This window comes from Anolis carolinensis, chromosome 3 (assembly GCF_035594765.1).
Source record: "Anolis carolinensis isolate JA03-04 chromosome 3, rAnoCar3.1.pri, whole genome shotgun sequence".
In the NCBI taxonomy this organism is placed as follows: domain Eukaryota; kingdom Metazoa; phylum Chordata; class Lepidosauria; order Squamata; family Dactyloidae; genus Anolis; species Anolis carolinensis.
In genome coordinates this window covers 194,094,310-194,107,327 of record NC_085843.1, presented here as the reverse complement: position 1 = coordinate 194,107,327, position 13,018 = coordinate 194,094,310, and the positions used below count along the sequence as shown (strand labels likewise).

At 38.3% G+C, this 13,018-nt stretch overlaps 1 protein-coding gene and 1 long non-coding RNA gene across 3 annotated transcripts in view; one reads left to right on the top strand and one right to left on the bottom strand.

Moving 5' to 3' along the window:
* The first annotated feature begins 108 nt into the window (after nucleotides 1-108).
* On the top strand, nucleotides 109-11,743 carry LOC103278261 (uncharacterized). Its single transcript, XR_505919.2, has 3 exons — nucleotides 109-246; nucleotides 3,807-3,898; nucleotides 11,646-11,743. It is a non-coding gene; the product is annotated as an uncharacterized LOC103278261 (long non-coding RNA).
* LOC100560442 (disintegrin and metalloproteinase domain-containing protein 9) overlaps nucleotides 2,181-13,018 on the bottom strand; it is a 53,200-nt gene continuing 42,362 nt past the window's right edge. For both annotated transcript variants that reach the window (XM_008106727.3, XM_008106728.3), the window contains exons 17-23: nucleotides 11,630-11,804; nucleotides 9,671-9,751; nucleotides 8,349-8,454; nucleotides 6,356-6,488; nucleotides 4,800-4,878; nucleotides 4,481-4,533; nucleotides 2,181-3,346 (exon numbers count right to left, since the gene is read on the bottom strand). In XM_008106727.3, coding sequence (XP_008104934.2) covers nucleotides 3,253-3,346; nucleotides 4,481-4,533; nucleotides 4,800-4,878; nucleotides 6,356-6,488; nucleotides 8,349-8,454; nucleotides 9,671-9,751; nucleotides 11,630-11,804 — 721 coding nt within the window. In that variant the 3' untranslated portion in view covers nucleotides 2,181-3,252. The remainder of the gene's footprint in view (nucleotides 3,347-4,480; nucleotides 4,534-4,799; nucleotides 4,879-6,355; nucleotides 6,489-8,348; nucleotides 8,455-9,670; nucleotides 9,752-11,629; nucleotides 11,805-13,018) is intronic.

The window sequence follows — 13,018 nt, the reverse complement described above, 5'->3', positions numbered from 1 at the left end:
ATGACTTTTGACAACTGGCCAAAGCAGCGGAGACTTCTGGGAATTGGAAGTCCAAAGCACCTGGAAGCCTAAGGTTTGGCGGTCACGGGATCTCTCTGCAGCCAATACTGAAGCCGAAATCGTCTGGTCCAGCCAAACCTCGCGATGGCTCGGGAAATCCCGCTCAACCTGAAATTTACTTTCGAATGCTACTCTGCGCAGGCGCAGTTCCACATTCGAGCATCTTTCAGGAATTGCCAAATGGAAGTGAGGATGAGTCTCTATTAGCTTTAAGGATTTGTGCTGTTGTTGCTTAATAATGTTGGTCTTATGGCAACCCCATCATGGGGTTTGCTCCTTTCCCACCTCTATTATTTATTAGCTTGGGTACCCGGCGTTGAAAAGGTCAATTTTTAAATTGTACAAAATGCATCAATTTGTGGGTGAACTACAACTCCCATCATGCCAGGTTAACCTCGAGAAACTCCATCAGTACTTAAGGTTCCTTATGTCGGGCAAGTTTGCTGTAGATGCATCATGGGTGGAGTTCAATGTGCTTTCTGTCAGTAGGGTAAACTACAACTCCCACTATGGTGAGTTTGTTCCCGCAAACCCTTCCAGTAGCTTGAATTATGTCATGCGGGTTCTGTGTGCCAAGTTTGGTCCAGGTCCTTCATTGGTGGAGGTCACAATTTCCCTGATTGTGGGTAAACTACAACTCCAAGAAAGGAAGGTCAGTTCCCCACAAACCCCTCTAGTAATCACATTTCGGCATATCAGATATGTGTGCCAAGTTTGGTCCAGATCCATCGGTGTTTGGGTTCACAGTGCTCTCTGGATGTAGGTGAACTACACTTCCCCAAATCAACGTGAATTCCCCCCAAAGACCTCCAGTGTTGTTTTTTTGGGGTTTTTTTTTTGCTGGTCATGAGGTTTCTGTGTGCCAAGTTTGGTCCAATTCCATCTTTGTGGAATTCAGAGTGCTCACTGATTGCAGGTGAACTATAAATTCCAGCACCCATAACTCCAAAATGTCCATGCCAGTTCCCCTCAAAACCCACTGGTATTCAAATCTGGGCATATCGTATGTATGCCAAGCTTGGTCCAGATCCATCATTATTTGGGTTCACAGTGCACTCTGGATGTAGGTGAATTACAACTACACATCCCTCCAATATTTTTGTTAGTCATGAGAGCTCTGTGTGCCAAGTTAGTTCCAGTTCCATGGTTGGTAAATTCAGTGCTCTTAGACTGCAGGTGAACTATACATCCCAGTACCTAGAACTCCTATAAATCATGAAGAATTCTCCCTGAACCTCTCTAGTATGTTCAGTTGCTGATCAATTCCCCTGTTTGCTGTGTGCCTTAGAAAAGAATCGGTAAAAGTTAAGGGAAAGGCAGTGGGTGGGGTCATGCAAATTCATCAATGAAGAGAGTAAGAAACACTGGGATGCCTGTGGTGGAGGAAACACATAAAATGTAGTATGAAATGGTCCCCGTATGAAACCTTCACTTGGGTGGTGGGCAGTATGGTGTTTGTGGAGGACATTGGCAGGCTCTTGGACAAGTTCGTGGTGCTCACTATAACCTGCAGTGTCACTGGAGAGAGAGCTATTGGTGTCTCCCTGAGTAGTGAAAGCTTTAGCTATTTGTGGAAGTGGGAGCTTGTCTGTGGAAGTGGACACCCCAGCCACACACAAACGTACATATTTTCACTTTTATTATGTGTATAAATATATTAAAACCTTACCACACAGAAGGGAACCCCGGTGGCGAAGTGTGTTAAAGCACTGAGCTGCTGAACTTGCAGACCAAAAGGTCCCAGGTTCAAATCCCGGGAGCGGAGTGAGTGCCCGCTGTTAGCTCCAGCTTCTGCCAACCTAGCAGTTGGAAAACATGCCAGTGTGAGTAGATCAATAGGTACCACTCTGGTGGGAAGGTAACGGCGCTCCATGCAGTCATGACCACATGACCTTGGAGGTGTCTACGGACAACGCTGGCTCTTAGGCTTAGAAATGGAGATGAGCACCAACCCCCAGAGTCAGACATGACTGGACTTAACATCAGGGAAAACCTTTACCTTTTACCACACAGAAATGAGAATACTGAGGGTATTATGAAATAAATAACTCTTCTATCATTGATTTTTAAAAGATTTTTTTTTAAGTTATGCCCTGTTTGTAAAAAAAAAAACCATGCAATTGAAATGGCAAGATATATATATTTATTTCTTTTTCTTACAAAATTATTCACTTCAATATCAGAATGAGTAACACCTTTTTTCCAGTTAGCATTACCTAGTGATTTGTGCAAAACTGCAAATAAAATAGATGTTAGAAAATCCATCAATAAAACAGTACCATTGAAATCTATTAGTGAGGTTTCACATTCATTTTCTGTCTTAAAAAAAAAGCTAAATGTGGATATTGAATTTCTATGACTGTAAACATTGACACCAATTAACCTCCATACCAAATGTAAATGTCCTTCATATCATACTTTTATCTTCTTCATATCATACATTTACCAAGCAGCAATTAAAGTAAGAAAATGTAACAATTTTGAGAGTTGATTTAAAGAATATTCTAAGGATACAAACCCTTTTTTGTGTCATTGGCAGTGATCCCCTTTGATGAATAGGGGAGAATATATATACTATTGTGTATTGGGAAAATGCTAATACAGCACAGTTTCTTCAATTACGTTTTAGTCTCAGAACCTTTCCTTCAACAGATTTCTTTCACAGTTTGGTTTATGTTTTAGACAGCTGAATTCAAAGGCCGCATTCACAGAAAAGCTGGGGAAAATCCCATTTCTAATGATATTGTTAAAATCACTTCTGTGTTTGGGGAAAGACCTTACATATATGTCAAGAGTTTCTCAAATTGGGCTCCTCCAGATGTTTTGGACTTCAGCTTCCAGAATTTCTAACAGCTGGGAAACTGGCCAAGATTTCTGGGAGCAGAAGTCCAAAACACCTGGAGGAGCACAGTTTGAAAAACACTGGTATATGTGATCTGAGGACCATATAGCTAATACAAGTGAAATCATGTTGACATCTCTAAGCTGCCTACTGATTAATTTTTGTTTTTTTCATTCTTAAAGTTATTTTTAAGTTAAATCACCCAAAACTATAGCAGTGCTGTCCTATAAAAATGAGGTCTTTACATGCAGGTTAATAAAAATAATACTTTTGGAAACATTTCACAGATTTAACATTGGCACATCTTTCCTAGTACATTTGAGGTGTCAATCTAAGTTACTGATATTTCCTCAGGAAGCACTGGTGAAAACAGGTCTGGGTGGGACTGGGGGTCGCAAAGGAGGCCTTTGTGGGGGAGGTCCTGGCTGGCCTCGAAGTGGTGGCCTAAAAGATGGAAGAGATACATATATTACAATTGTCTGTTTGATGCAAATAGTTTTACTTACTGATTAATCCAGATGAATTCTCTCCAGATGAAGACAATGGGATATAGACCTAAGAAATGCTTTAAATAGGGATTCAAACCTGTTTCTAAATAACATTGAGTATTAGTTGTGAAAAAAGATGGCCTAATGGCACCAAATCCTTTCTTATCTTGGAAGCTAAGCAGATTCAGCTCAGGTTACTACTTGAATTGGAGACCAACAATAAATATCAGGTGCTGTGAACTATATTTCAGAAGAAAGAATCAACAAAACAACACCTGCATTTTCTCTGTCTATAAAATTCATGTGGTTACCAAGCAACTTTTGAGTAAATACTGTACTATACTGTAAATGTAAGGTAGTCCTTAGTGTCACAATTGTTAGCATTGTGGTAAATAGCTTTTTCCCCCCTTGTTTAGAATTCAAAATGTCTACATGGTTTCACCACTGTATAGCCAGCATGTTACCACTGATTTAAAGAAAAGTCCTTTCAACCTCAACTAATAAAAAGGTAAGAGATGAAGGATTTATGTTGACCTACTATAGATCAAGGTGTACAATGACGTTGTGGATAGGAACCATTTATTACCTCCCTTCACAGGTCACAATGTGAATGACTGCACATTATTATTTATTTATATAGCAGCATCACTACATGATGTTTTACTAGCTAAAAACAAAAATAGTTCCAGGCCTCAGGCTTACATGCTTTCACATCAATTTCTGTTCTGCTTTTTAGCCCAAAAGTGGCAATTTTCCCCATCTTTTTTGGGACTTGGAAGTAAACAGCACCAGATCACTGCTTTTTTCCTGCAGTTCTGCAGGTATTATGGGCGATTATGGAGTAATTTTGCACCCAATTTTATATTTAAAATATTTCTGGACTAAGGTTCTACTTTCCTCACCCATATCCTAATGAGAGAATTTTTGTGGAGTCTAACTCACAGCCAACATGCATCCACAGCCATCAACTATAATTTACCCCTGGAAGAATGTGGTCCGCACCAGAAAAGGGGTTTTCTTATTCTTGTAGTAAGGGGCTGCCCCAATGGTAGCCAGCTACACATGCAAAAATATATGGAAAAGTGCAAACCTTGGTGCAGGAAAGTGGGATATCGTAAAGACTCCAGAATTAGATGTTACAGGCTGAGGAGGGAAAATAAAGCATATAGTAAGAGAAAACTGTGTTTCTTGAAATAATTCTGAAACCACTCTGGGTTTTTTTACATTCTAAAAATACTGTATATAAATTTAAGACAATTGGTTTAATATTCAATAAAAGCAAGTCAACATTCCTAAGTAAGAGATAACTTTATAAAATGAGAAAAGAAGAAAGGAATACCTTGGTACAATGGAGAGCTATAATCTTTCACAGTTACTCAAAAGGAAACATTTGATAAAAGCATTCTTACCCGCCTTGGATTTGCTGCATTAGGCTCCCTGGGTTCATTTTGATTCTGATTTTGTCTTGCTTGCGCTGCCTCCTTAGCTCTGAAAATATAAATAAAATAATTTAAAACTAACGAGGGTACAAAATAAAGCCTCAATATGGTTGTGATTCCTCCTCTCTGGTTTTCATGGCAACAAAGGGGCCCAGCAATGGCTAGGAGCTCTCCAAAGCTTGGTAGCATGGCCATGGGCTCAATCTATCCGCTTTTCCCTTTGCTTCCAAGTGGATGAAAAAAGTGGATAGTGCTGCTGGTTTGTGTGGACAGACAGGTTTGGATTAGATTCCGCTGCACTGTCCACACTCACCCAAAAGTGTGGGGCTGCTCTGGTGTTTCTCGGGAGTATTCCCCAAGTTTGCTTAATGCAGGATTAAATTGGTTTAACCCATTTTACTTCTGGATGTTTTTGGACATCCAAGTTCAACCTCTGGTCCTCTTTGGAATAAAGAACAGCTGTAGACAAAGTCATTTGCAAATTTTAATCCCAATTGTCATTTGTTATTGTTCATCAGTCATTGCTTACTATTTACAAAGGCTTCTGTGTGCTTGATAATTCATTCATGTGCCATGACACATAGCTAAATGTAATATTTTTAAATATATATTTATATATCACACTTCTAACTCATCTTTATGTCACTGGGCTCAATGGGACATAAATGGCCGTCTTCCTCCTCACTTTATCATCATCACAATCCCATGAAGGTAGGTTAGACTGAATGACAATGGCAAAGCCTTTGATACTAGGGTTCCACCTACATTGTGATATAATGCAGTTTCAACCTGCATTATATGGCAGTGTAAATGAGGCTCCAGTAACCCAGTTTGGACTGGAGGTTGGATCTTCCAAATCCCAGCATTCTAACTGCAATGGCATTGGCTCATCATATTTTACATTACCTGCCGTTGATCTTCCAACTGCCAGCCACCCTGCCCAGCAATAGCAATGGTGAGCCATGCTTTGAATCGCAATTCAAAAATATCTAGGGAAACACACTGCTCCTAGCCCTATTCTAAAGCTATGTAAACAGAACAATTGAAACCATTACTACTTCTACAGAAATGGCTGTAGGTTCAATGGCTCCTTGAAAAAAAAGCTTTGCTCTGCCTTCAGAATACAAAGGGATGAAGTACATAGAGAGAGGGTATCCCCAAACAGTGGGATAACCACTGCTATGTCTATTTTAATTATTATGATTTTGTTTATTATTTATTTATGCTATTTGTATCCTACCTTTTTCCCAATATAAGGACTCCTGGCAGCTAACAGCAAACATGTCACAATACAGTTAGAACAGAGCAAATGCATTAAGATATTAATATACAAAAAATCAATATTTTTGTCATGTAACAAAAATATTAAAATATATTTAAAAGCACACTTAAAAACTATACAGTCTTTTGTCTAATTCATGTCTTTTGTTTTATTTCATGTCAAAAGCATTACATAACAAATACATTTAAAAATGAATGTCTTTTGTTTATTTTTGTGTTTTGTTTATTAGTATTTTTATTTCTACCTCTGACGTCTTCGACGTCCTCTGCAAAGTCGTCTCTTGATTGCATCCCTTTTAATAAATGCAGCCACAAGTAGAATTAACAAAGGTAGCACAAGTAGGAAAAAAATGAGGAGGCCATCTCGAAGTGATGTATCTAAGGGAGGAAAGAAGAGGAAAGTTACTTGCTTTGTTTATATTTGAACTGTGGTGCTGCAAGAGGTAGAATTTAACCTCAACAACATTATTTAGTTCAGTCATCTACCACATTTTGTCTACAGTGTTCCCTCACTTATCGCTGGGGTTAGGTTCCAGGACCACCCGCAATAAGTGAAAATCCACGAAGTAGGGACACTATATTTATTTTAATATTTATACATTATTTTAGTAGTTATACACTATTCTAAGTCTTTATCAACCAATCGTGTGTTGATAAATAGCCTTCTTCTCCTCTCTTTGCCGCTTGGGCTCCTATTCTCTCCCCTTGGCTTCTCCTTCCTCCCTTCCTTAGGCTGTAAAATTGTAATTTTTAATTATTTATAATAGTCTTTTAGAGTTTATTGAAAAACCGTGAAATAGCGAATCTGCGAAAAGTGAACCATGAAGTAGTGTGGGAACACTGTATTGGGTGAATATAGGTTTTCACCACACCTTTTCTCCATCCTAGATTACCTCCCCACTCAGTTATTTGCAGCTGCTTTTTCCTTTTAAAATTGAATAAAAATAGCTGATATATTGGTGTAAGAAGAGCAGAAATTATTTGTATTATCACTAACTTGTGGTTCACAGGGTTATTCAGAATTAATCTCATTTTGTTTAATGGGCTTACTTCCAAGAAAAGAAGGGTGCATCTACATTGTAGAATTAATGCTGTTTGACATCACTTTGACTCCATGCTATAGAACTATGGGATTTGTAGTTTGGTGAGGCACCAGCACCTTTTAGCAGAGAAGCAATTAGATCTTGTAAACTTCAACTGTCATGATTCCACAGCATTGAACCATGGCAGTTAAAGTGGTGTTTAACCGCAGTAATTCTACAATATAGTTGTACCTAAATTGCATCGCAATGTATATTTATTATTATTATTATTATTATTATTATTATTACTTGGATGTAGCTCCTACAAGCACCATAGTCTGCTGAAAAGTCTAATAAATAGGTCTGAGGTTAAATCAGACCTAAACTCTCACTAAAAGCAAAAATGACTTCATTGGGACTGTTATAAGATATTGTGAGATGATACAACTAACTGGAAAAGAGGATGATCCCTGGCAAAATGAAGAGGGAAGAGAGAAAGAACATATAACGGAAGGATGGACTTCATCTATTAAGCCATGACCCTAACTTTGCATCTGTAGGTCTGCCGATGACAACCAGTTCTTGGAAGTCTTTTCTTTATGTTTGCCATACATTGAAGCTGACTGGACAACAAATATTCTACAATTGGAGTGGTGCTTTCTGAAGATAAATTTAACCACATATGTTTTACATTTATATCTCATTAGACCTAAACTGCTGGGGATTTTTTAGTCATACTAAACTGTTGAATAGATGTCAAAAACCATAATCTGCTGGATCTCACCTCTAAGCCATCAAAAACTATTTTACTAAGGTAGAAGGCAAGTTATTTACTAATTACCAAAAATCAGAATATATATCATGTCAGAAAAGAGGATATACCACTACATAAAATGTACATAAGCTCTGTCTATGCATTAGGAGTAATTACAGAAAATGTTATGTAAAATTACAATTACAGTGTATTTCACCAGTTGGAAAGACTATGAGCAGGTGAGCTGTGTATTTTTTAAGTCTTTTGTCCAGATAGCAAGTGTTAATGCCTGGATGGCTTTAAAACCTCTGCTCTCTTTTGTTCTGGTTCTTTACCTTAAAACTAGACTTGGACTGGACAGCCTTGCAAACAGAGGAGGCAAGTAATGCACTGTTCACTGTAAAATATGACAAGCAGCCACCATAATAAGTAAATTATTGCATAAGTCAGAATGTGTCTTACCTATATGTGTTGGGCCACTATCTATGCTGCCACCATAACCAGATCTGTCACAGAAAGGAGGTGCCCATCCAGGGTTACAGTGGCAATTGCCTTTATTGTTACATACCTACAAATGTTGTAGGGAGGGGAAGAATAACAAAATACACAATTAGAACAGCTAGAGATGCATTAGACCTGACTTTTCCTAATTTTTCTTGAGTTAGCCTGCTCCAGCTCCATTGAGGAAGGTATTTTGTTGAGATAAGTTCAGAACTGTTACTTGGATTGCAACAAACAGAATCTCCAAGACAGCATGGTCAAGGGTTTTTGCTCAATGGGGGATTCTGGAAGATGTAGTACCAAAATGTTATTGTTCCCCCAAACTTTGCAAAGCTACTAATTCAATGTCTAACTCAAAAAGTTACGTAGAAGGATTTCTAAGGCCCCTTCTGCACTGCCATATAATTCAGATTATCAAAGCAAACAATTCACATTACAGTAGAGTCTCACTTATCCAACATAAACGGGCCAGCAGAATGTTGGATAAGAAAATATGTTGGATAATGAGGGATTAAGGAAAAGCCTATTAAACATCAAATTAGGTTATGATTTTACAAATTAAGCACCAAAACATCATGTTATACAACAAATTTGACAGAAAAAGTAGTTCAATATGCAGTAATGCTATGTAGTAATTACTGTATTTACGAATTTAGCACCAAAATATCATGATGTATTGAAAACATTGACTACAAAAATGCGTTGGATAATCCAGAACATTGGATAAGCGAGTGATAGATAAGTGAGACTATTGTAGATTGTTTTGAAATAAAATACACAGAGACAAATGAAAAAGTTATAACTTAGTGAATAAATACTATATATAACTATTAGAAATAAAATATTGGTTCCTCCTATGTAAGAACTGGGTGCTGTGCCAAAAGATTTCAGCCGGCATTTGGAAACAATAAACATTGACAAAATTACTATCTGTCAACTGCAAAAGGCTACCTTACTGAGATCTGCACTCATCATTCGAAAATGCATCACACAGTCCTAAACACTTGGAAAGTATTTGATTTGATTTTGTAATATGAAATCCAGCATATATATCCCGTTTGCTGTGTCATACTATGTCTTTGTGTCAATAATAATATCACAAATGTTCTACCTGTACCTTTAAGACAAACAAATGTGAAAGGATAACTATATATGCCACCAACTAATCAGATCACATGAAAATAGTTTCAGATGAATTGTGGTATGACAGACTACTAGGATATTACACAATCTTTTTTTTTTGCTCTACCAATGGAACAGTATCTTTTTTTTTTTTTACTTACTGCATGGTCATGACATTTTGTCTTCACATCACAATCGTAACCAAGCTGACTTGCATTCACACATTTGGAATCCACACAGGCCTGGGAAAAAATTGAAACGTCTAAAATCAAATTAGAAAGCATACCATATCTTTAAAAATGAAACTATGCAGTGGAGAGAAAACTGGCAGATTCAGATGTAGCCTGTACTTTAACGTCAATATGACCTTGACTATACTGATCTGACTCTGGGGGCCCTTCTACACTGCCATATAATCCAGATCATGGAAGCAGATAATGCACATTATATGCTTTGAACTGGATTATATGAATCTGCACTGGCATATAATCCAGTTCAAAGAGATAATCTGGATGTTATATGGCAGTATAGAAAAGGCCTGGGTCACTAATCCAAAACCGATTTGAAGAGGATCAGAAAGGAACAAATCTACTGCTATAAGAGAAGATTTATTGGTGTTTCATGACTGCAGCATTTTTTAAAAAAATTCAGGAATAGACCAAAAGCTTCCCCTTTTCAATTTTAAACTATAAGATCTTCCCTCTTAAAGCTAACCTTGAAGAACCTATAAAATAAATCAACTAGACGGGACTGGAGAGTTGTTTATGATTTACCAACTAACTATTCAAAAATAACAAAGGACAGAGGGGAACAGAAATTGGGAACTGATATTTTAATCTCATCCTTTGGAGTGTGCCAAAGCAGGAGATAAGAGGGAAAAGAGCAAGCAGCTCAGAGACATGCCACACTTCATGCACGTAATACTGAACACTACACCTTTTCATGAGCATATAATGGTGGGGGAAAAAAACCAAAACATTTTTCTTCAATCGAAAGGCTGAATTCAGTTGCAGGGAATTTTTTGGGGACCACTTTCAAGTGCTGGACAAGACATAAAGGTGAGCTCAAACTACCAGCATCTTTCAATTTAGAGCTCTTGTTACCAGTAACAAAGCACTGAGAGACTCATTTCCACCTTTTAGAACAGGAAAACATACCCTGTACAAAATATTTTTCCCAGCCCAGAACTAAACCATGGTTTAGGATTACAGTAGAGTCTCATTTATCCAAGCTAAATGGGCCGGCAGAAGCTTGGATAAGCAAATATCTTGGATAATAAGGAGGGATTAAGGAAAAGCCTATTAAACATCAAATTAGGTTATGATTTTATAAATTAAGCTCCAAAACATCATGTTTTACAACAAATTTGTCAGAAAAAGCAGTTCAATACGCAGTAATGTTATGTTGTAATTACTGTATTTACAAATTTAGCACGAAAATATCACGATATATTGAAAACATTGACTACAAAAATGCCTTGGATAATCCAGAAACTTGCATAAGCGAGGCTTGGATAAGTGAGACTCTACTGTATATTCAAACTAGGTAAAGGTAAAGATTTTCAGCTGACATTAAGTCTAGTCGTGTCCGACTCTGTGGGTTGGTACTCATCTCTATTTCTAAGCCAAAGAGCTGGCATTGTCCGTAGACACCTCCAAGGTCATGTGGCCAGCATGACCGTATGAAGCGCAGTTACCTTCCCGCCCGAGTGGTACCTAATGATCTACTCACATTTGCATGTTTTTAAACTGCTAGGTTGGCAGAAGCCGAGGCTAATAGCGGGAGCTCACCCCGCTCCCCGGATTCGACCCGCCGACCTTTCGGTCAGCAAGTTCACGAGCTCAGCGGTTTAATCCGCTGCACCACCAGGGGCTCCGCTAAAGACCTTATACAACTAGAAATTCCATGATTCCAATTCCATAGCAGTTAAAGTGATGTCAAACTGCATTAATGCAACAGTAGAGATGTATGGCTAGTAGAAAGTGAACACCTGCCACTGTTGAACTATGGTTGGGAGAAATACGTAGGTTAGAGAAAATAGGAACCATTAAGACACAATTGGAAACGCTGAGATAATGTGTTCAGTTCTGCCATTGCTTAGGTATCAGCAACTTTCTTACCTTTCCTTCTGAGCAGGCAGTGCCTCTGTTAACCAGAGCTGGATCAGGAACATCTGAACCAAGATCAAAGGCTGTAGTCACACAGGAAACACCACCCTGATTTTGGATGTATACTTGAGAAAGTTGGGTCTGCTGACTGACGGACGTGCAGTGAATTTTTCCACAGAGACTATTTCTGGAGAGGAAATCACATATGAATGTAATAAAGAATATGGGAAGCCCAGGGAAAATGTAAAAACAGCTTATATGTATTTATTAAAATGCACACTTTTGTTTACACCAGCTTTTACTATACTGCCATTTCCATTCTCTCTGCAAATGTACTGGTGAGATAGTGGGGAAGCTCTTCAGGTCTGCAAAAATGTATTCCCATTTTCATCCTCCATATTATAAGGAAAGCCAATGGATTAGCTCTTCTTCAGCCTCCTCGCTGTTCACTTTGTGGCTTACTAGAAAAACATTCTCAACAAGAGAAATCCATGGGCTTTTAAAAAGAACAACACATAATAAATCTAGGCTCCCAAGTAAAAAAGACTTCTGTAGTGCTCACACTAGTTTTGCATTCATATCCTCTGTGTGTCCTTTTCAGAAATAAGCGACGTTGACTACATATTGATAGTCATCAGAAGCTTTATAAATTCATCCATTAAATCCTGGTTTATGATAAGCTAGATTTTTCTTTTATATTCAAATTGGGAAATTCGGTTTTCATGAACTATCCAAGACAATGAGCTGTTCTATTATTCTAGTGCTTTAAGCGGCATTCAGACAAGGTTTGGGCATAATGGGGAATTCCAATTTGATGGAAATTTAGAACTAATGGAAGCCCTTGATAGTGCAGTGGGTTAAACCCTGAGCTGCTGAAACGTTGGCGGTTTGAATCCGGGGAGCGAAGTGAGCTCTTGCTATTAGTCCCAGGTTCTACTAACCTAGCAGTTCAAAAACATGCAAATGTGAGTAGATCAATAGATACTGCTTCTGCAGGAAGGTCACGGTGCTCCATGCAGCCATGCTGGCCACATGACCTTGGAGGTGTCTATGGACAACACTGGCTCTTCGGCTTAGAAACGGAGATGAGCACCAACTCCCAGAGTCGGGCAGGACTAGACTTAATGTCAGGGGAAACTTTTACGTTTACCTTAAGAACTAATGTGTAGGAGAAGGTGGTGAATGGCATGAGAAGGAGTAACACGTTAGTCAATTACAACTACATAAGGTGCATTCATTGGTTTATAACCCCAATTAAAGCCACTTCTACACTGCCATATAATCCAGATTATCAAAGCAGATAATCCAATTTATCTGATTTGAACTGGATTATACGAGTCTACACTGCCATATAATCCAGTTCAAAGAAGATAATATGGATTTTATATGGCAGTGCAGAAG